The sequence below is a fragment of the Salvelinus namaycush genome, chromosome 30 (assembly GCF_016432855.1).
Source record: "Salvelinus namaycush isolate Seneca chromosome 30, SaNama_1.0, whole genome shotgun sequence".
NCBI lineage: Eukaryota > Metazoa > Chordata > Actinopteri > Salmoniformes > Salmonidae > Salvelinus > Salvelinus namaycush.
Genome location: NC_052336.1, coordinates 29,923,569 through 29,947,468, shown reverse-complemented (window position 1 = coordinate 29,947,468; position 23,900 = coordinate 29,923,569). Strand labels below are relative to the sequence as shown.

The 23,900-nt window shown below is 42.1% G+C and overlaps 1 protein-coding gene across 1 annotated transcript in view; it reads right to left on the bottom strand.

The window, feature by feature from the left end:
• Window positions 1-19,561, bottom strand: part of LOC120025092 (SH3 and multiple ankyrin repeat domains protein 2-like) — a 167,776-nt gene extending 148,215 nt beyond the window's left edge. Inside the window, exons 1-2 of the mRNA XM_038969526.1 lie at window positions 19,358-19,561; window positions 3,433-3,636 (exon numbers count right to left, since the gene is read on the bottom strand). Coding sequence (XP_038825454.1) covers window positions 3,433-3,636; window positions 19,358-19,561 — 408 coding nt within the window. The remainder of the gene's footprint in view (window positions 1-3,432; window positions 3,637-19,357) is intronic.
• Window positions 19,562-23,900: the final 4,339 nt, after the last annotated feature.

Sequence of the window (23,900 nt, the reverse complement as noted above, 5' to 3'; positions counted from 1 at the left end):
TTTAAGGAGCGGGAATCTAACTTGGAAGCTTATAAGAAATCCCGCTATGTCCCCTGACGAACCATCAAACAGGCAAAGCGTCAATACAAGACTAAGATCGAGTCGTTCTACACCGGCTCTGATGCTCGTTGGATGTGGCAGACTACAAAGGGAAGCACAGCCGAGAGCTGCCCAGTGACACGAGCCTACCAGACGAGCTAAACTACTTATATGCTCGCTTCAAGGCAAATAACACTGAAAGACGCATGAGAGCACCAGCTGTTCCGGACGACTGTGTGATCATGCTCTCCGCAGCCAATGTGAGTAAGACCTTTAAACAGGTCAATATTCACAAGGCCACAGGGCCAGATGGATTACCAGGACGTGTACTGCGAGCATGCGCTGACCAACTGGCAAGAGTCTTCACTGACATTTTCAACCTCCCCCTGTCCGAGTCTGTAATACCAACATGTTTTAAGCAGACCACCATAGTCCCTGTGCCCAAGAACACTTAGGTAACCTGCCTAAATGACTACCGACCCATAGCACTCACGTCTGTAGCCTTCTAGTTCTTTGAAAGGCTCACGTGTGGCTCACATCAACACCATCACCTAGAAACCTAGACACACTTCGATTTGCATACCGCCCCAACAGATCAACAGATGATGCAATCTCTATTGCACTCCACACTGCCCTTTCCCACCTGGACAAAAGGAACACCTATGTGAGAATGCTACTCATTGACTACAGCTCAGCATTCAACACCATAGTACCCTCAAAACTCATGAATAAGCTAAGGACTCTGGGACTAAACACCTCCCTCTGCAACTGGATCCTGGACTTCCTGACGGGCCGTACCCAGGTGGTAAGGGTAGGTATCAACACATCCGCCATGCTGATCCTCAACACAGGGGCCTCTGAGGGGTGCCTGCTCAGTCCCCTCCTGTACTCCCTGTTCACTCATGACTGCACGGCCAGGCACGACTCCAAGACCATTATTACATTTGCCAATGGCACAACAGTGATAGGCCTGATCACCGACAACGACGAGGCAGCCTATAGGGAGGTCAGAGACCTGGACGTGTGGTGCCAGGACAACAACCTCTCTCTCAACATGATCAAGACAAAGGAGATGATTGTGGACTACAGGAAAAGGAGGACCGAGCACGCCCCCATTCTCATCGACGGGGCTGCAATGGAGCAGGTTGAGTGCTTCAACACCATAGTGCCCTTAAAGCTCATCAATAAACTACGATCCTGGGACTAAACACCTCCCTCTGCAACTGGATCCTGGGCCTCCGACCGCAAGGCACTACAGAGGGTAGTGCGAACGGCCCAGTACATCACTGGGGCCAAGCTTCCTGCCATCCAGGACTTCTATGCCAGGCGGTGTCAGAGGAAGTCCCTAAAAATTGTCAAAGACTCCAGCCATCCTAGTCATAGACTGTTCTCTCTGCTACCGCACGGCAGGCGGTACCGGAGCGCCAAGTCTAGGTCCAAGAGGCTTCTAAACAGCTTCTATCCCTAAGCCATAAGACTCCTGAACATCTAGTCAAATGGCTACCCAGACAATTTGCAGTGCAACACCTGTTGTATTTGGTGCATGTGACTAATAACATTTGATTTAATTTGCAGTTTTACTACGCAATATAAAATGTAAAAGCTGCGTTAGACAGGATTGCCTAGACAGACCTAGGCAGACCAATTCAAACTCATCTCAGCATGTCCAGCCCACTCATTATCTCAGCCAACCATGGCTAGCGGGAAGGTTGTTGGCTTTTTCTGTGACTAAACCAACTAGGCTCCTAATTTTTATATATATATATATTTTTTTATTTTATTATTTTTTTACCCCCTTTTCTCCCCAATATCGTGGTATCCAATTGTTAGTAATTACTATCTTGTCTCATCGCTACAACTCCCGTACGGGCTCGGGAGAGACGAAGGTCGAAAGCCATGCGTCCTCCGAAACACAACCCAACCAAGCCGCACTGCTTCTTAACACAGCGCGCCTCCAACCCGGAAGCCAGCCGCACCAATGTGTCTGAGGAAACACCGTGCTACCTTGGTTAGCGCGCACTGCGCCCGGCCCGCCACAGGAGTCGCTGGTGCGCGATGAGACAAGGATATCCCTACCGGCCAAACCCTCCCTAACCCGGACGACGCTAGGCCAATTGTGCGTCACCCCACGGACCTCCCGGTCGTGGCCAGCTGCGACAGAGCCTGGGCGCGGACCTAGAGTCTCTGGTGGCGCAGCTAGCGCTGCGATGCAGTGCCCTAGCCGACTGCGCCACCCGGGAGGCCCTGTAGGCTCCTAATTTAACAATTTTATTCGTATTTACAGATGGCATACAAGTTTGATATTAAGGCACATGAAAGTTCACATGTTCGAGAAGGTATTTCTGCCAAAAAACACATTTAGATTTTTTTTTTAAAATGACGTTCAAACTGCTCTCCTGTGAAGTAGTGACCCGTGACGTATGCCCATATTTCCTGAAACTGGTCACATATATATACACATCTTTACTAATGCTGCAGAAATCCACTTTGAAGCAGTATCCAAATCCATTGGATGTACTTGCTAAGTCAAACTAGCTGTTTGCAGATGTAAGAAAGACAAACGAATAGTGTAATTATAGAACACTAGTGGATTTATATTAAGAAGCAAAGTGAAAACAGCATTGTTGTCATCAACATTGTTGCATATGCTGCATTCACCATGCAGGCTGAACGCAAGTGTCCCCTGGCCGATGAACAACAAAGTGGAAAGCAGCATGGAGAGAGAGAGTGGAGAGAGATGACTCAAGTAGCGAAGTAAACTATAAAAATGTACCTTATACACGGCGTATCGCATTTAACAAACCAAACATTCAAATACGCTTATAGAAGGTAAAATAAAAACCTAAACTGGTCCGTGCATGAATACCGGTATATCGTTAAATACGGTATACCACCCAACCCTAGTCTCTCCTGGCTCAAAGTAGAGGAGAGATTGACTGCATCACTACTTGTCTTTGTGAGAGGCATTGACATGTTAAAAGCAACAAACTGTCTGTATGACTAGCACACAGCTCGGACACACATGCACACTCCGCAAGACATGCTACCAGGGGTCTCTTCACAGTGCCCAAGTCCAGGACAGACTCTGGAATATGCACAGTACTACACAGAGCCGTGACTACATGGAACTCTATTCCACATCAAGTAACTCAGACTTAATAAAATCAGACTTAAAAAACAGATAAAACTACACTTTATGGAACAACGCAGACTTCAAAGAGACACACACATGCATACTAACAGTTCTTGTACACACACGTACATTTTTATATTGTTGTATGGTGAGATTATACTGCCTTGGCAGCAGCTAATGGGGATCCATAATAAACAGAAATACAAAATATCACAGCTTTTTAAATACGTAACAACTTCAGTGATTTGCTGGCACTCTACCTCCAGAGATGGAACTCCTTTGCTGATTGGCTGTGGGTATTCCAGGAGGAGGCGTTCTTCATCCAGGAACTTCCCGTCTCGTCCGTTCATGGCGGGCTGGAAGAGGCCGTAGTTCAACACATCCTTCAGACTCTGGTTCAACGAGCACAGGATCCTCTGCTTGGCAACCCAGACGGTCGCGTTGGGGTTGAACCGCATACATTTCTGTGTGAGGGGTTTGGGTTATGGTTGAAAGGGGTGGGTTAGGGTTGAAAGAGGTAGGGTTAGAGAGGGGGAAAGAGAGAATCATGGTTAAAAAAAAACAGATCACAGACTTTCAGTTGTAGGCCAAGAGCTTGGGCTTGAGCATTCCCACGCAAAACCGTCACCAACATTTATTTTACAAACACTTATAAACATTATCCTACAAACACTAATACAGACACAGACTTAAAGGTTCACCCAAGTAAAAAAATGACACATTGGTTTCCTTAACCTGTAAGCAGTCTATGGACAAGGTATGACAGCAATGCATGCTTTGGTTTAGTTCCACTTTCGACATGCTAACATTTTAGCATTTGTGGCACAAATCCCATTCAAGTCATGGGACCGATCTTAGCATTTGTTGCTCATCATGTCCAAATCATCCTGTTGTGACTTGGCTTGGGGGCAGGTGGGACGCAAACATCCCACCGGCCAATAGCCAGGGAAAATACAGCGAGCCATATTCAAATAACATGATATAAAAATCAAACTTTCATTAAATCACACATGTAAGATACCAAATTAAAGCTACACTCGTTGTGAATCCAGCCAACATGTCAGATTTCAAAAAAGCTTTTCGGCGAAAGCATAAGATGCTATTATCTGATGATAGCACATCAGTAAACAACAGAGTAGCATATTTCAACACTGCAAGCACGACACAAAACGCAGAAATAAAATATAAATCATGCCTTACCTTTGACGAAATTCTTTTGTTGGCACTCCAATATGTCCCATAAACATCACAAATGGTCCTTTTGTTCGATTAATTCCGTCGATATATATCCAAAATGTCAATTTATTTGGACCGTTTCATCCAGAAAAACACAGCTTCCAACTTTCGCCAAGTGACTACAAAATATATCAAAAGTTACATGTAAATTTACCAAAACATTTCAAACTACTTTTGTCATACAACGTTAGGTATTTTTAAACGTTAATAATCGGGATGATGGGATGATCTGTGTTCAATACAAAATTAAACCAAACTGACAACTTTTTTCATAACGTGATTCTCTCCAAAAATGTACTTCATGTGACCCTCATTTACGATAGCCCTACTTCTTCAGTACACAAAGGAATAACCTCAACCGATTTCCAAGGACTGGTGACATCCAGTGGAAGCGGTAGAAACTGCAAGCAAGTCCATTAGAAATCTAGTGTCTCTAAAAAAATCTTTGAAAAGACAGTGACATCAAAAAAATACAAATTCTGAATGGTTTGTCCTCAGGGTTTTGCCTGCTACATAAGTTCTGTTATTCTCACAGACAGTTTTAGAAACTTCAGAGTGTTTTCTATCCAAATCTACTAATAATATGCATATCTTATATTCTGGGGATGAGTAGCAAGCAGTTGAATTTTGGCATGCTATTTTTCCCGAAAGTGAAAAAGCTGCCCCCTGCCCTCAAAAAGTTTAACAATAATCCGAAGACTGTTATTTATCTAATCAACCTAAATATGTTTAATTGTTACCCGATTAAATTAATCATTCAACAATGAACTCATTAGGATCTGGGGCACCACGAGAGCGGTTCTTTAAAGAGTTACCATTTCCCAAACTAAACTCTAAAGGTCTTTACCTATGACATCTATAAACAGTCAACTTATTAATCATAACCTCGTATCATGTCATCACTCTGAACAGTCGTAACCTCCTTGCATCAGCAAAAACCCGAGCCTTACTTATGATTCAGTACTACACAAATTGGTTTAATGATTTATTTACTAGCTAACTAAATGGTAACACAGGATAAACATACACACTTAATACATTAAAAACAGGTCCCTAGTGGACTGACAACAATATGGCTGCTTGTTACAAAAGACATGGAGAGGGTGAGAGAAAGAAAGGGACAGAGACACTTAACATTGGTACATTTTAGAAACTACTCTCACTGATAGCACTCCTATACTTTACACACGAACCGCCGCCCGCTTGGAGTAAGAAATCATGAATGTATTTACGTGAAAATCCTTGGTTTCTCTCGGTGGACAGGGCCATCTTGGAAAGGGGGTTGGACCTTTTCGGGGCACGCTTGTAAGGCTCTGATTGTACAAAAGGGGTTTCTTGTTGTTCTCCTCTGCCGTCGTCCGGTATCCGGTGACTTGTTTTGTAGTCCTGAACAGAACTACACAAACAGAACTACTCCTTCTATTCACTCTGGAAGATGCTTCTTTGAAGATAGGCTAGCCAGTCGTGTCGATAGTTCCCAGTGGGGTGATGAGAGTAGCGTACTGCGGTGGTTAGAAAGTAGTAGAATGGTTCCACTTCAATTTGCTTTTCTAGATACTTTACTTAGGACAGCTTATCAGCCGTCCCAGTGATTGTCCAGGAGGTGACTTTACCATCTCTACCTCGTGTTGAGATTCAGAGTTCAAACCACTTTAAACATGACCTGCAGCTCTAAGTCTCTCTGGTCAGATATGTTAATTCTTAACCCATCATTTTATACAGTTTGTTCAAAAGGGCGGTTCTATCAGGCTGATCAGGCTGTCAGGCTGACTTGTCACTGTGCAAAGTTAAGTATAACTATCATCTCTTATGGCTCCTAAAATCATGTCCCTCTCTTAACAAAAACACTTTAGTTATTTTTCATCTTTCATGCACAACACATTTTTAATGATATCACAAAATAACACACAATATGACATTAGTGTTTTATAGATCGCCTGTGACCATTCCCCACGTTCTATTTTAGAAATATTGTTCCAGTACTCGTTTTAGAACGTGTTAGAGTTTCGACGGGAAAAGTCTTCTTAAAACAAAGGAACATTCCTCTGGTGAACATTGGAGGGAAATGCTGAATGTTCTGTCCTTGATTTACAACAGGGTGTGAGGTGTTAACCCCCACCAGTTCCCTCCTCTGCAGCTGAGAGGGGGTCTGGTTGAAGTTGTTTATTGCAAAGCTAACCTCACATATTTGGATCCTCACAGGACAGTCATGACAATCCGCAAGTATCTAAAATTGTTTGTGAAGTTCAACAATCTCACTTATAGTTGATTTGAAATAATACTAATATCTTAACTTGAATGGGATTTGTGCCACAAATGCTAAAACATTAGCATGTGGAAACAGTGCAAGGGAAACTAAACCAATGTATGGATTGCTGTCATACCTTGTCCATAGACTGCTTACAGGGTAAGGAAACCAATATCATTTTGTAATTTGGGTGAACTATCCCTTTAAAAAACATTGCCCATACAAACACGTCCCACATCTTCTCTAAGTGCCACAGCCTCAGCTATGGCGCGGGTACAGCATGACTCAGTCACACCACACCACCCCACTGACCCCTCTCCTGCACCCAGCCAGATTACCTCAGAGCTGAACAAACAAGCAAAACAGCTGCATCTGCCAGACCTGGCTGAATCAGAGAGGATTATGGGCCACGGGCCGTGTCATTCAGCGTTTGTTTGTTTGTGTTTGTCTCTGTGTGTGTGTGTGTGTGTTTGTGTGTTCACCTCCGGATCTGCTGCTCAGCTGGTGATAGTGGACCTGTGCCTGTGATAAAGACTGAGGCTGATGAACACTCTGAACTCTACCCATAATCGCTCCTGGCTGGCAGCAAGTAGGTGAGGAGGAGATGGAGGGATGGAGGGAAGGGTTGAGGTGTACAGGAACAGATGTCTGGTACCTGTCTGTGGAGAGACAATGGGCTGTTTCCGCCTGGCTGAGGACCATTGCAACAGTACAGTATGTTACTTTGCTCGTACATCTCCCATCATGTTACATTATGCCCCAGCTTCATCAGGAGTGCATCTCAGAACAGTAAATAGAAAGGTTTCAGGAGAAACTTTACATAATGTGGTCCTGTGTGCCTCAGTTGGTAAAACATGGCGCTTGCAACGCCAGGGTTGTGGGTTCAAGTCAAAAGTCAAATAAAATATTCCCACAAATTCAATTACCACAAGAGATCAGTACGAAAAAAGTATAAAACTCAATACTGTAAGTCAATCTAGATAAGAGCGTCTGCTAAATGACTAAAATGTTTTTTTTTTAAATGTAATGAAATGGAACGTTAACATAGCGGGAGAAACGTTATAAAATAGTGAAGCAGCTATTGAACAGTGAAATGGCTGAAATGGGTTTGAAGTGCAACCCCAGCAGGCGTGGTATAGGGATGGAGAAAGAGAATAGAATAGAAAGAAAAAGCAGAGGCACTTTGTCACTGGGTAATACATCAACATACATGTAATCCTCTCTTCAATTCAAAGTGCTTTATTGGGATGAGAAACGTATGTTTACATTGCCAAAGCAAGTGAAATAGATATTATAAACAAAAGTGAAATAAACAACAAATGTACAGTAAACATTACGCACATTTTTCCTCTCCAAAAGAATAGAGACATTTCAAATGTCACATGATGGCTGTATACAGTGTTGTAACGATGTCAAAATAGTACAAAAGGGAACATAAATAGATATGGGATGTTTTTACAATGGATGGTCTCTCTCTCTCTCTCGATAACACACACACACAGCCCACTGATGTTAAAACAACAGTCACCAAGCGATAAACCGATCTAATGAAATCATCCAGTGCACTCACAAGCCCATGCTATTATAATGAGTATATGATTACTCAACATTAATGAATGGTAATTCAACCTAATACGTAAACTAAGTAATTTGAATATATATGAAAGAGGAGGAATAGTTAATCCCAGTACTTTGATTTATTCAACACTATAGGGTACAAAACGACCTCATTTGTGGTCTTGTACTGTGTAATTTGTGTGTGTGTGTGTGTGTGTTGTACTGTGGGGACGTGTTGAATTATTCAACCGTGTCAGTTTTCCTAGTGGACTGTGTGACCCAATCATGTGATCAAATACCACAGCTGAGCACTCAGTTTTGATGAATCTGGAATTATGGGTATTAGCACATACATGTGTGATCACACACACACACACACACACACACACACACACACACACACACACACACACACACACACACACACACACACACACACACACACACACACACACACACACACACACACACACACACACACACACACACACACACACACACACACCTTTCCCTCTACATTCTGTACCAAAGCCCAAGTTCATTACATCAAAACTACATCAGGTTCATATGTAGGTCAATACAAATTGACCCTGAAGATTTCCACCCACTGTGTGACACACTCACCCCCTCTCATAACCCCTCCCCTCAAATCAAATCAAATATAATTTTATTGGTCACATACACATGGTTAGCAGATGTTAATGCGAGTGTAGCAAAATGCTTGTGCTTCTAGTTCCGACCATGCAGTAACATCTAACAAGTAATCTAACAATTTCACAACAACTACATTATACACACAAGTGTAAAGGAATGAATAAGAATATGTATATATAAATATATGGATAAGCGATGGCCGAACCCCATAGGCAAGATGCAGTAGATGGTATAGAGTACAGTATAAACATATGAGATGAGTAATGTAGGGTATGTAAACATGATATAAAGTGGCATTGTTTAAAGTGACTAGTGATACATTTATTACATCCACTTTTAATTATTAAAGAGGCTAGAGATTTGAGTCAGTATGTTGGCAGCAGCCACTCATTGTTAGTGATGGCTGTTTAACAGTCTGATGTCCTTGAGATAGAAGCTGTTTTTCAGTCTCTCGTTCCCTGCTTTTATGCACCTGTACTGACCTTGCCTTCTGGATGATAGCGGGATGAACAGGCAGTGGCTCGGGTGGTTGTTGTCTTTGATGATCTTTTTGGCCTTCCTGTGACATCGGGTGGTGTAGGTGTCCTGGAGGGCATGTAGTTTGACCCCGGTAATGCTTTTTTCTGACCTCCCTACCCTCTGGAGAGCCTTGCGGTTGTGGGCGGAGCAGTTGCCGTACCAGGCAGTGATACAGCCCGACAAGATGCTCTCGATTGTGCATCTGTAAACGTTTGTGTGTTTTTGGTGACAAGCCAAATTTCTTCAGCCTCCTGGGGTTGAAGAGGCAACTGTTGCGCCTTCTTCACCACTCTGTCTGTGTGGGTGGACCATTTCAGTTTGTCTGTGATGTGTACACCGAGGAACTTAAAACCCTCTTGCCGCTCAGATCCCTTTAGCGGGATCATTTTCGTCTACATCGGGTGAATTGCAGAGCGCCAAATTCAAATTAAATTACTAAACATTTTCATGAAATCACAAGTGCAATACACCAAAACACAGTTTAACTTGTTGTTAATCCAGCCGGTGTGTCAGATTTCAAAAAGGCTTTACGGTGAAAGCAAACCATGTGATTATGTGAGGACAGCTCTCAGCAGACAAAACATTACAAACAGCTAGCAGCAAAGTAGATTGGTCACGAACGTCAGAAAAGCAATACAATTAATCACTTACCTTTGATGATCTTCGGATGTTTGCACTCACAAGACTCCCAGTTACACAACAAATGTTAGCTTTGTTCGATAAAGATTCTGTTTATATCCAAAAACCTCCATTTGGTTGGCGCGTTTTGTTCAGTAATCCACAGGCTCGTGCGGTCACGATGGGCAGACAAAAATTCCAAATAGTATCTGTAAAGTTCGTAGAAACATGTCAAACGTTTTTTATAATCAATCCTCAGGTTGTTTTTACAATAAATAATCGATAATATTTCAACCTGGAGAGTAGCCTTTTCAATAGAAGAGAGAAAGAAAAGGTCTCGCTCCCGGCGCGTGCACACACACAAATCTGAGGACATCTGGCTATCCACTGACGCGATGTGATCATTCTCGCTAATTTTTCAGAATAAAAGCCTGAAACTATGTCTAAAGACTGTTCACACCTTGTGGAAGCCATAGGGAAATGAATCTGGTTGATATCCCTTTAAAATGGAGGATAGGCTTGCAATAGAAAAGAGTAGTTTCAGAAAAACAGCACTTCCTGGATGGATTTTCCTCAGGTTTTCGCCTGCCATATCAGTTCTGTTTTACTCACAGACAATATTTTGACAGTTTTGGAAACTGTAGAGTGTTTTCTATCCTAATCTGCCAAGTATATGCATATTCTAGGAATAGGCAGTTTACTTTGGGCACATTTTTCATCCAAACATCAAAATACTGACCCTAGCCTAAAGAGGTTCCACCTTCTCCACTACTGTCCCGTCGATGTGGATAGGTGGGTGCTCCCTCTGCTGTTTCCTGAATTCCACGATCATCTCCTTCGTTTTGTTTACGTTGATTGTGAGGTTATTTTCCTGACACCACACTCCGAGGGCCCTCACCTCCTCCCTGTTGGCCGTCTCATCGTTGTTGGTAATCAAGCCTACCACTGTAGTGTCATCTGCAAACTTGATGATTGAGTTGGAGGCGTTGCATGACCACGCAGTCATGGGTGAACAGGGAGTACAGGAGAGGGCTGAGAATGCACCCTTTTGGGCCCCAGTGTTGAGGATCAGCGGGGTGGCGATGTTGTTTCCTACCCCCACCACCTGGGGGCGGCCCGTCAGAAAGTCCAGGACCCAGTTGCACAGGGCGGGTCGAGATCCAGGGTCTTGAGCTTAAAGACAAGTTTGGAGGGTACTATGGTGTTAAATGCTGAGTTGTAGTCGATGAACAGCATTCTTACATAGGTATTCCTCTTGTCCAGATGGGTTAGGGCAGTGTAATTGCGATTGCGTCGTCTGTGTACCTATTGGGGCAGTAAGCAAATTGGAGTGGGTCTAGGGCATCAGGTAGGGTGGAGGTGATATGATCCTCGACTCGTCTCTCAAAGCCCTTCATGATGACGGAAGTGAGTGCTACGGAGTGATAGTCGTTTAGCTCAGTTACCTTAGCTTTCTTGGGAACAGGAACAATGTTCCTTGAAGCATGTGGGAACAGCAGACTGGGATAGGAATTGATTGAATATGTCCGTAAACACACCCGCTAGCTGGTCTGTGCATGCTCCGAGGACGCAGCTAGGGATGCCGTCCGGGCTGGCAGCCTTGCGAGGGTTAACACATTTAAATGTTTTACTCACGTTGAAGGAGAGGACGCAGGTTTCGGTAGCAGGCCGTGTTGGTGGCACTGTGTTGTCATCAAAGCGAGCAAAGAAGTTATTTAGTTTGTCTGCGAGCAAGACATCAGGGTCCGCGATGGGGCTGGTTTTCTTTTTGTAGTCCGTGATTGACTGTAGACCCTGCCACATACCTCTCGTGTCTGATCTGTTGAATTGCGACTCTACTTTGTCTCTATACCGAAGCTTAGCATGTTTGATTGCCTTGCGGAGGGAATAGCTACACTGTTTGTATTCAGTCATTTTTCCGGTCGCCTTGCCCTGATTAAAAGCAGTGGTTCGCGCTTTTAGTTTTGTGCGAATGCTGCCATCCATCCACGGTTTCTGGTTGGGGAAAGTTTTAATTGTCGCCGTGGGTACAACATCACCGATGCACTTGCTAATTAACTCGCTCACCAAATCAGCGTATACATCAATGTTGTTGTTCGACGCTATCCGGAACATATCCCAGTCCACGTGATTGAAGCAATCTTGAAGCGTGGAATAAGATTGGTCAGACCAGCGTTGAACAGACCTGAGCACAGGCGTTTCCTGTTTTAGTTTCTGTCTATAGGCTGGGAGCAACAACATGGAGTTGTGGTAAGATTTGCCCGAAAGGAGGGCGAGGGAGGGCTTTGTATGCGTCGCGGAAGTTAGAGTAACAATGATCCAGAATTTTTACCAGCCCGGGTCGCGCAATCGATATGCTGACAAAATTTAGGGAGCCTTGTTTTCAGATTAGCCTTGTTAAAATCCCCAGCTACAATAAATGCAGCCTCAGGATATGTGGTTTCCAGTTTACATAGAGTCCAATTAAGTTCTTTCAGGGCCGTCGAGGTGTCTGCTTGGGGGGATGTACACGACTGTGATTATAATCGAAGAGAATAATCTTGGTAGATAATGCGGTCCACAACTATCCCAAACCACAGGGAGTCATAACCGTTCCATATTTAAACAACATGTTTCCCATTTATAAGACTGAGCAGAGAGATAGAGAGAAAGATAAAGGGGAGAGACAGAGGCAGAAAGGGAGAAAAAGAAACAGTTAAGATTACAAAAGATAAACAGAGACTGACAAAGGAAAAGTGAGAGAGGGACATTGTATAAGCAAGAGAGTGTTGAGTAGTGGAGGGACAGAAAAACAGTTGTTCATTGTAGGTGTTCCCTCCCTCCCTCCAATTCAAAAGGACTTTATTGGCATGGGAAACATGTGTTTACATTGCCAAACCAAGTGAAATGAACAATTAGCAAAAGTGAGTAGACACAAAACATTAACAAAAACATATTAGAATAAACACTAATTTGTGTCAAGGCACAGATCTGGGGAAGGGTGACAAACCATTTCTGCAGCAGTCCCCAAGAACACAGTGGCCTCCATCATTCTTAAATGGAAGAAGTTTGGAACCACTAAGGCTCTTTCTAGAGCTGGCCGCCCAGCCAAACTGAGCAATCGGGGTTGAAGGGCCTTGGTCAGGAAGGTGACCAAGAACCTGATGGTCACTCTGACAGAGCTCCAGAGTTCCTCTGTGGAGATGGGAGAACCTTCCAGAAGGACAACCATCTCTGCAGCACTCCACCAATCAAGCATTCATAGTAGAGTGGCCAGACGGAAGCCCCTCCTCAGTAGAAGGCACACGACAGACACTTTGGAGTTTGCCAAAAGGCACCTAACGCACACTCAGACCATGATAAAAAATAATCTCTGCTCTGAAGAAACCAAGATTGAACTTTTTGGCCTGAATGCCAAGCGTCACGTCTGGAGGAAACCATGCACCATCCCTACGGTGAAGCATGGTGGTGGCAGCATCATGCTGTGGGGATGTTTTTCAGAGACTGGGACTGGGAGACAAGTCAGGATCGAGTAAAAGATGAACGGAGCAAATCGCAGACAGATCCTTGATGAAACCCTGCTCCAGAGGGCCCAGGACCTCAGACTGGGGCAAAGGTTCACCTTCCAGCAGGACAACAACGCTAAGCACCTTGCCAAGACAACACAGGAGTGGCTTCGGGACAAGTCTCTGAATGTCCTTGAGTGGCCCAGCCAGAGCCCGGACTTGAACTCGATCGAACATCTCTGGAGAGACCTGAAATTAGCTGTGCAGTGACACTCCCCATCCAACTTGACAGAGTTTAACTTCTTATGGCTGCAAGCCCGACGTCGGTACACTTATGACAACAGCCAGCTCAAGTGCAGGGCGCGAAATTCAAAATATATTTTTTAGAAATCCAGTCCAATACAGCAATTGAAAGATAAACATCTTGTGAATCCAACATGTCCGATTTTTAAAATGTTTTACAGCGAAAACACCACGTATATTTATGTTAGCTCACCACCAAATACAAAAAAGGACAGACATTTTTCACAGCACAGGTAGCATGCACAAAACCAACCTAACTAACCAAGAACCAACTTCATCAGATGACAGTCTTATAACATGTTATACAATAAATCTATGTTTTGTTCGAAAAATGTGCATATTTGAGGTATAAATCAGTTTTACATTGCAGCTACCATCACAGCTACCGTCACAAATAGCACCGAAGCAGCCAGAGTAATTACAGACACCAACGTGGAATACCTAAATACTCATCATAAAACATTTCTGAAAAATACATGATGTACAGCAAATGAAAGACAAGCATCATGTGAATATTTCCGATTTCTTAAATGTTTTACAGCGAAAACACAATATAGCATTATATTAGCTTACCACAATAGCCAGAAACACAAGCCATTTACCAGCTGCAAAAGTTAGCGATCGTAACAAACCAGCAAAAGATATATCATTTTTGACTAACCTTGATAAGCTTCATCAGATGACAGTCCTATAACATCAGGTTATACATACACTTATGTTTTGTTCGAAAATGTGCATATTTAGAGCTGAAATCAGTGGTTATACATTGTGCTAACGTAGCAGCTTTTTCCCATTATGTCCGGATATTTTTATGATAATCACCTATTCTGACCAAATAACTATTCATAAACGTTACTAAAAAATACATGTTGTATAGGAAATGATAGATACACTAGTTCTTAATGCAATCGCCGTGTTAGAATTCTAAAAATAACTTCATTACGAAATCCAGCTTACGTTATAGCGAGAGAGTGCCCAAAATCTGGGCGCAAACTACTAGTACACATGTACGACAGATATATGAAATAACATCATAAAATGGGTCCTACTTTTGATGATCTTCCATCAGAATGTTGTACAAGGGGTCCTTTGTCGGGAACAATCGTTGTTTGGTTTTAGAATGTCCTCTTCTCCAGTCAATTAGCACGGAAAGCTAGCAAAGTGGCGCGAAGCTCTCCTTCGTGAACAAACGCAGACAAAGCAACACGCCTAACGTCCCGAAAAAATTTCAATAATCTAATAAAACTATATTGAAAAAACATACTTTACGATGATATTGTCACATTTATCAAATAAAATCAAAGCCGGAGATATTAGTCGTCTATAACGACAGCTTTTCAGAAGGCAATACCAGGTCCCTTCTCGCGCGCTCCAGGAAACAGGAAACTGGTGACACGTCATGCCAAGAGCTTTTATTCGACCCCAGATCAAGTTATACACTCCATTTCTTCTCTCACTGCCTGTCGACATCTAGTGGAAGACGTATGAAGTGCATGTATACTAATAAATATCAAGGACATTTATAGGCAGGCCCTAGAACAGAGCATCGATTTCAGATTTTCCACTTCCTGTCAGGAAGTTTGCTGCAAAATGAGTTCTGTTTTACTCACAGATATAATTCAAACGGTTTTAGAAACTAGAGAGTGTTTTCTATCCAATAGTAATAATAATATGCATATTGTACGAGCAAGAATTGAGTACGAGGCCGTTTGAAATGGGCACCTTTTATCCGGGCTACTCAATACTGCCCCTGCAGCCCAAAGAAGTTAACCTCTCTTGGGTATTGGGCAGTATTTTTACAACCGGATGAAAAGCGTGCCCAAAGTAAACTGCCAGTTACTCAAGCCCAGAAGCTAATTGGTAGATTTGGATAGAAAACACTCTAAAGTTTCTAAAACTGTTAAAATAATGTATGTGAGTATAACAGAACTGATATGGCAGGTGAAACCCCGAGGACAAACCATCCCTCCCAAAAATTCAGCCTACCACTATTTTCAATGGCTGTCACTTTTATTATAAGGCGAAGTCCTCCCAGATTGCAGTTCCTAGGGCTTCCACTAGATGTCAACAGTCTTTAGAAAGAGCTTCAGGCTGGTTTTTGGAAAAATTTGCCAGAAATTGTAGTTTTTCTAGGTGGCTCCCATTTTGGCTGTAGTGTTTCCAAGCGCGTGAATGAGAGTGCATTCTTTGGTATTTTTCTCCGGTAAAGACAATAACGATTCTCCGTCTTAAATGTTATCTTTTATTTACGTATTAGGGTACCTAAGGTTTGATTATAAACATTGTTTGACTTGTTTGGAAAAGTTTATTAGTAACGTTTGTGATTAATTTTGTATGCATTTTGATGGAGGGAACTGGGTGGATTATTGACTGAAGCGTGCCAGCTAAACTGAGTTTTTATGGATATAAAGAAGGACATTATCGAACAAAAGGACCATTTGTGATGTAACTGGGACCTTTTGGAGTGCCAACAGAAGAAGATCATCAAAGGTAAGGCATTTATTATATCGCTATTTCTGACTTTCGTGTCGCACCTGCCTGGTTGAAATATGGTTTTTCATGGTTTTGTATGCGGGTGCTGTCCTCAGATAATCGCATGGTGTGTTTTCGCCGTAAAGCTTTTTTGAAATCTGACACAGCGGCTGGATTAACAAGAAGTTAAGCTTTATTTTGATGTATTACATTTGTGATTTTATGAAAGTTAAATATTTATAATCCTGTAGTTTGAATTTCGCGCTCTGCAATTTCACCGGAAGTTGGTCAGGTGGGACGAGAGGATCTGCAGAGAAGAATGGGAAAAACTCCCAAAATACAGGTGTGCCAAGCTTGTAGCATCATACCCAAGAAGACTCGAGGCTGTAATTGCTGCCAAAGGTGCTTCAACAGACCCAGTGAAGGGTCTGAATACTTGTGTAAATGTGATAGTTTTATATTGTTAACACATTTGCAAAAAAAAATGTAAAACCTGTTTTTGCTTCGTCATTATGGGATATTGTGTGTAGATTGATGAGGGCTGAGCAGACTGTTCTCTAGGATAATCTCTCTGTAGGTGAGGGCTTTGTGGTGGAAAGTGTGGGCATCGCTTCCTTTTAGGTGGTTGTAGAATTTAACAGCTCTTTTCTGGATAACTAGCAGGTATAGTCCCAATTATACTCTGCACGCATTATTTGGGGTTTTGCGTTGTACACAAAGAATATTTTGCAGGATTCTGCATGCAGTCTCAATTGGGTTATTGTCCCATTTTGTGAATTCTTGGTTGGTGAGTGGACCCCAGACCTCACAACCATAGAGGGCATTGGGTTCTATAGCTGACTGAAATATTTTTAGCCAGATCCTAATTGGGATGTCGATTTTTATGTTTCTTTTGATGGCATAGAAGGCCCTTCTTGCCTTGTCTCTTAGAGCGTCCACAGTCTCGTGTAAGTTACCTGTGGTGTTTAGGTGTTTAGCCCGAGGTATGTATAGTTCTTTGTGTGCTCTAGTGAAACGCCTTTATTGGAAAACCATTATTCACTGCCAGGGCCCAAGTCTGACAGAATCTGTGGTGAAGATATAGGTGCTGCCATAGCTGTGGGAAATAGGGGTGTTGAGGGTGCTGCAGCACCCCCTTTAAAATCGGATAAAAAAAAAATATATATACCATTTTAAATGTTTTGGGTGAACTGGGCCTTTACTAGTATTAGCGAACCGATACAGACTACTGTAGCGCGGACAAAGAATTGTTTTCAGCATCTCCGCTTTGGAGAGATAGTTGAATAATTAAGAACAGTATCTTGCAGGAAAGGTAGTTGTATATTTAAGAACTGTATCTTGCAGGATTCAATTGCTGAAATTGTAAGCGTTCTTGCCATATGGAATCCATAAATAACAAAAGCCTGTCCTCAAACATTAATATCAAAAGGTACTTACTTAATTATAGGCAAAGACACAAAACAGCCACAGCAAATGAAATATTCTTCTTGATTAAATAACATTGAAAACAACCACTTTTTGTGCAGTATCACTTAATTGAAATGCACACTACAGTTCAAAGGTTTGGGGTCACTTAGACTTGTCCTTGTTTTTGAAAGAAAAGCAACAAAAAAAATCCATTAAAATAACATAAAATTGATCAGAAATACAGTGTAGACCTTGTTAATGTTTTAAATTACTATTGTAGCTGGAAAAGGCAGATTTATTTCATGGAATATCTACATAGGCGTACAGAGGCCCATTATCAGCAACCATCACTCCTGTGTTCCAATGGCATGTTGTGTTAACTAATCCAAGTTTATCATTTTAAAAGGCTAATTGACCATTAGAAAAACCTTTTGCAATTATGTTAGCAGAGCTGAAAACTGTTGTTCTGATTAAAGAAGCAATAAAACTGTTCTTCTTTAGACTAGTTGAGTATCTGGAGCATCAGCATTTGTGGGTTCGATTACAGGCTCAAAATGGCCAGAAACAAAGCATTTTCTTCTGAAACTCGCTAGTCTATTCTTGTTCTCAGAAAGGAAGGCTATTCCATGTGAGAAACTACAAAGAAACTGAAGATCTCGTACAACGCTGTCTACTACTCCTTTCACAGAACAGCACAAACTGGTTCTAACCAGAATAGAAAGAGGAGTGGGAGGCCCCGGTGCACAACTGAGCAAGAGGACAAGTACATTAGAGTGTCTAGTTTGAGAAACAGAAGCCTCACAAGTCCTCAACTGGCAGCCTCATTAAATAGTACCCGCAAAACACCAGTCTCAACGTCAACAGTGAAGAGGCGACTCCGGGATGCTGGCCTTCTAGGCAGAGTTGCAAAGAAAAAGCCATTACTCAGACTGGCCAATAAAAAGAAAAGATTAAGATGGGCAAAAGAACACAGACACTGGACAGACGCCTGACAAGTCCCGCAAAACACCAGTCTCAACATCAACACTGAAGAGGCGACGCCGGGATGCTGCACCAGGCACGGTCAATCAATCCCAGCTCAAGTATTTGAAATTATATTAAATAGTATTTGAAGCCAGGTCTGGTAATAAGAGAGGAATGCAGAGCGACATTAATGTCCCCATACATTTGCGAGATACACACATCAACGCCCATACAACGCCCACAGATTGTTCACACAGCGTGTGTTCTCCAACAGGTGAAATGATGCAGCACAGCCAGGATAATGGATGGCCAGAGCTGGCTTAAATCAAAGGCATTATACCAAAGGGAAACGAGAGAAAGAGAGGATGTTAGCAAGTGTAATCTAAGACTTCTTTTGCAAGCCAGACATTCAAAACCTATGAGTCGGTCTATGAGTCTAGGAGTAAACAGTTCTATCCTTTAAAAAGAAAAATGGGTGTAAAAAACCCTCAAAAGGTAACCCATAAGTTGGTATATCAAACAATAGGGTCTTTATGGCTCATACAAACATACAACTCCTTCACACACATTCCTGAGTAAACATAGGGAAGCATGCACACACACACACACACACACACACACACACACACACACACACACACACACACACACACACACACACACACACACACACACACACACACACACACACACACACACACACACACACACACACACACTCACTGTCTGCTGCAGGTCGGGGATGGCGATGCGGACGACCAGGGAGTGAGTGTGTATGTCGTCCATGTGTCCGGGGGCCGGCTCGGCGGTGGCTCTTATGGTCTCGTAGATGGTCTCCTCACGGGAGCTGTCAGAGGCGGAGTCCTCTGAGTAGTCAGAACAACTCTGGGCCATCTCATCCTCACTGGACGTGGGACTCCGGGGCATAGTCAGTAGGCCGGACGAATTCAGCTATGGAGGAGTAGAAAACTATGAGTAAACAACTTAGAAAAAACTATTTTGAGACAAATCCTAAATTTCACTTGTCAAATTTTCACTTAGTCTCGCTCCCATTGATATGAATGCATGACTAAGTGAAAATCCGACATTAGAATTCACCCCTTGTAGAAGATAAGCTCTAATAATGCTCTATGTAGCAACAGTAGAAGTCGGAAGTTTACATACACTTAGGTTGGAAACTTTAAAACTCATCTTTCAAACACTCCAGAAATTTCTTGTTAACAAACTATAGTTTGTGCATGACACAAGTCATTTTTCCAACAATCGTTTACAGACAGATTACTTCACTGTATCACACTTCCAGTGGGTCAGAAGTTTACATACACTAAGTTGATGGTGCCTTTAAACAGCTTGGAAAATACCAGAAAATTATGTCATGGCTTTAGAAGCTTCTGATAGCCTAATTGACATAATTTGAGTCAATTGGAGGTGTACCTGTGGCTGTATTTCAAGGCCTACCTTCAAACTCAGTGCCTCTTTGCTTGACATCATGGGAAAATCAAAAGAAATCAGCCAAGACCTCAGAAAAAAGATTGTAGACCTCCACAAGTCTGGTTCAATTTCTAAATGCCTGAATGTACCACGTTCATCTGTACAAACAATAGTATGCAAGTATAAACACCATGGGACACACGCAGCCGTCATACCGCTCAGGAAGGAGAGACGAACATACCTTGGTCCGAAAAGTGCAAATCAATCCCAGAACAACAGCAAAGGACCTTGTGAAGATGCTGGAGGAAACAGGTACAAAAGTATCTATATCCACAGTAAAATGAGTCCTATATCGACATACCTGAAAGGCCGCTCAGCAAGGAAGAAGCCACTGCTCCAAAACCGCCATAAAAAAAGCCAGACTACGGTTTTCAACTGCACATGGGGACGAAGATCGTACTTTTTGGAGAAACGTCCTCTGGTCTGATAAAACAAAAATAGAACTGTTTGGCCATAATGACCATCGTTATGTTTGGAGGAAAAAGGGGGAGGCTTGCAAGCCGAAGAACACCATCCCAACCGTGAAGCACAGGGGTGGCAGCATCATGTTGCGTTGGTGCTTTGCTGCAGGAGGGACTGGTGCACTTCACAAAATAGATGGCATCACGAGGAGGAAAATTATGTGAATATATTGAAGCAATAGCTCAAGACATCAGTCAGGAAGTTAAATATTGGTTGCAAATGGGTCTTCCAAATGGACAATGACCTCAAGCATACTTCCAAAGTTGTGGCAAAATGGCTTAAGGACAACAAAGTCAAGGTATTGGAGTGGCCATCACAAAGCCCTGACCTCAATCCTATAGAAAATGTGTGAGCAGAACTGAAAAAATGTGTGCGAGCAAGTAGGCCTACAAACCAGACTCAGTTACACCAGCTTTGTCAGGAGGAATGGGCCAAAATTCACCCAACTTATTGTGGGAAGCTTGTGGAAGGCTACCCGAAACGTTTGACTCAAGTTAAACAATTTAAAGTCAATGCTACCAAATACTAATTGAGTATATGTAAACTTCTGACCCACTGGGAATGTGATGAAAGAAATAAAAGCTGAAATAAATAATTCTCTCTACTATTATTCTGACATTTCACATTCTTAAAATAAAGTGCTGATCCTATCTGACCTAAAACAGTGAATTTTTACTAGGATTAAATGTCAGAATTTGGCTAAGGTGTATGTAAACTTCCGACTTCAACTGTATATAGTCATGTTCATGATGTGCTTATAAATGTGCAATGCATGTATATAGTTCATGTACAGAGAATAGAGATTATACTGTAGACTGGGCTGATTGTACTTTTCTCTCACTTTAATGTGGTTTAGTACAAATATGATTCAGACAGTCAAGATTCAGATTCAGGGCAGTTCTCTCAATATTAGGCTACTGGGCAGATTGTACAATTCTCTCAGGTCAAAGTGGCCTAATAACAACAATTACTTGACATACCTAAACAATGGCTAATCAACATTTCAGAAAATTACCATAGTAAGATCATACAATACATGACATGTTCTGTTACAGTACAAGCAAGCAAGACAATAAATGCTTTTTGACAGTTGCAGGGCACAATTGTTATCTGTGTTCGATAAGGACTGATATGAGGGCATAAGGCTGTGTTTAGACACGCAGCCCAATTGTGATCTTTTTCCCACTAATTGGTATTTTGACCAATCACATTAGATCTTTTCACATCAGAACTTTATCAGAGCTGATCTGATTGGTCAAAAGATCATGAGGAGTGTGCCTTAGTGACACACTCCTCATCAACCCTCCACATTTCTAGTCCGTTTCTCATTTCAATGAAATAGGAGACTTAGCCCTGATTGAGGAATCTCTTCACTCTTCACTCTCAAAACCAATAAAACATTGCTGTAACATTGTCTGAAGGTGGTATGGATGGAATCAGACAGGCAAACATTATCTTTCCATGGGCAACATCTGTGACATCTAAGACGGTCATCCATCATAATGATGACTTCAAATATTTATTTTTGTGTTGATAGTGTCCAGATATGAGACGCTATCAAACAAATTGGTACAATATAGCCTTAGGCACCAGTTTGATAGCTGGCATTTTCCGTCTTTGTATTACACTTCACCAACGAGAGTTGTGGATAGATAGAGTAGAGCTATGGACCAAGTTGCATGTTCGATTCGCGTCGCGGACAATTGTAGCATTTTATCTTACCCTACCCCTTTTTCTAAGCTTAACCTAATTATCCTAACCTGATACTTTTGTTCTCCTTACCTGCTACAGTATGTAAGTCATCACTGTCCATAGCTGCACTCCATCTAGCCAAAACCACAAAAGAGGGATCTTTCTCACATTTTCTTTCTCACTCACTCCCTCTCTCTCTTTTGCTATTTCTCTGGCCACGACACATATGACTTAGATTAGCAGGAAATAAGTGGACAATTTGACCTGTCAGTGACACATTTTTTCTACTGCTCAATGGTTTAGCACAAACACTGTCTTGTACACACAGGCACACAGTTTTAGGTATCCAGGAAATGAACCAGTCTGGCCTAACACTCCACTCAGTGTAACCACTACCTTGACCCTACGGTCATTATATTACAGATTATCTCATTAACCTTAATAAAACAAATGACACAGTCACTCACTCAGGACGTCAACAGCGTTACAATAATCACCAAAGAAAATAGAAAATAGATTGTTATTCTCTATTTCCTTTGGTGATTATTGTAATGCATTTGACATCTTGAGTCAGTGAGTGACTGTCATTTATAATTCCTGATCTCGAATGGTAATCAGCGCTCACAGCTTAAACACGGGCTAAAAAATAAAACAAATAAACCGCAAAGCCCTTCCTTTAAATCCCCTTTAATCTTGTGATGCAGAAAGGAAGATAATGAAATCATACAATTAGCATGTGAATGTTAATACTGTGTGGTGGAAACTAGCTTTTGGAGGTGATCTGAAAGGTCAGTGTCATTGAGTTCTTCTTGTAGAGTACTTCTTTGGCACTGACGAGAGTTCTAATGAAGTATTGACTGAATTAAAATCAGTTTCAGGTTCACTGCCATCAACTTGAGCTTTTCTCTGTTCAATTTACCTGATTCTGGATCAGTAACCTGTAATTGTTAGCTATCTCCTTTTCAGGACATGATTCAATATAATATAATATAATATAATATAATATGGAGCGGCAGGTGATTAACAGCATTGGGACAGGTCGCTGGTACGAATCCCAAAGCCAACTATGCTAAAAACCTGTCAATGTGCACTCAAGCAAGGCTCCTGTTAAGTCACTCTTTAACCATGTGGTTGTGTGCAGAGGTAAAGAGAAAAAATATATACATTTTCTTCTAACAGACACATACTGTTGTACAAGTGTCTTTGGTCAGAGCCCAAGCCCAGACAAGCCCAGTCCCTGAGGTTGTCAAAATAAACCCAGCTATTTCCTTCACTGTGTGTCCCTGTTACAGATGGTGTTACCATATTGACCAGATGCTTGTCAATAACACAGCATACATGAACAAGTGCACACAAGGCAATGTAGGGTAATTATGACCGTGTTATTCAATGATGACTAGCACTACGATGGATACAAGTAGCGTAAGCATCCGATTACCAGTACATTAGTCTAGTCACAGATCTGTTTGTCTGTCTTGCAAACTCCTTTATGCTAATCTATTCTAAGTATATAACAATGGCCATTCTGAGATTAAGTCAAACAAAACTCTATGTGAGGGAAAATACCCTTCACATATCACTTAGAGTATAGATGTTTGAAAGCCCAAGGAGAAAGAGCAAC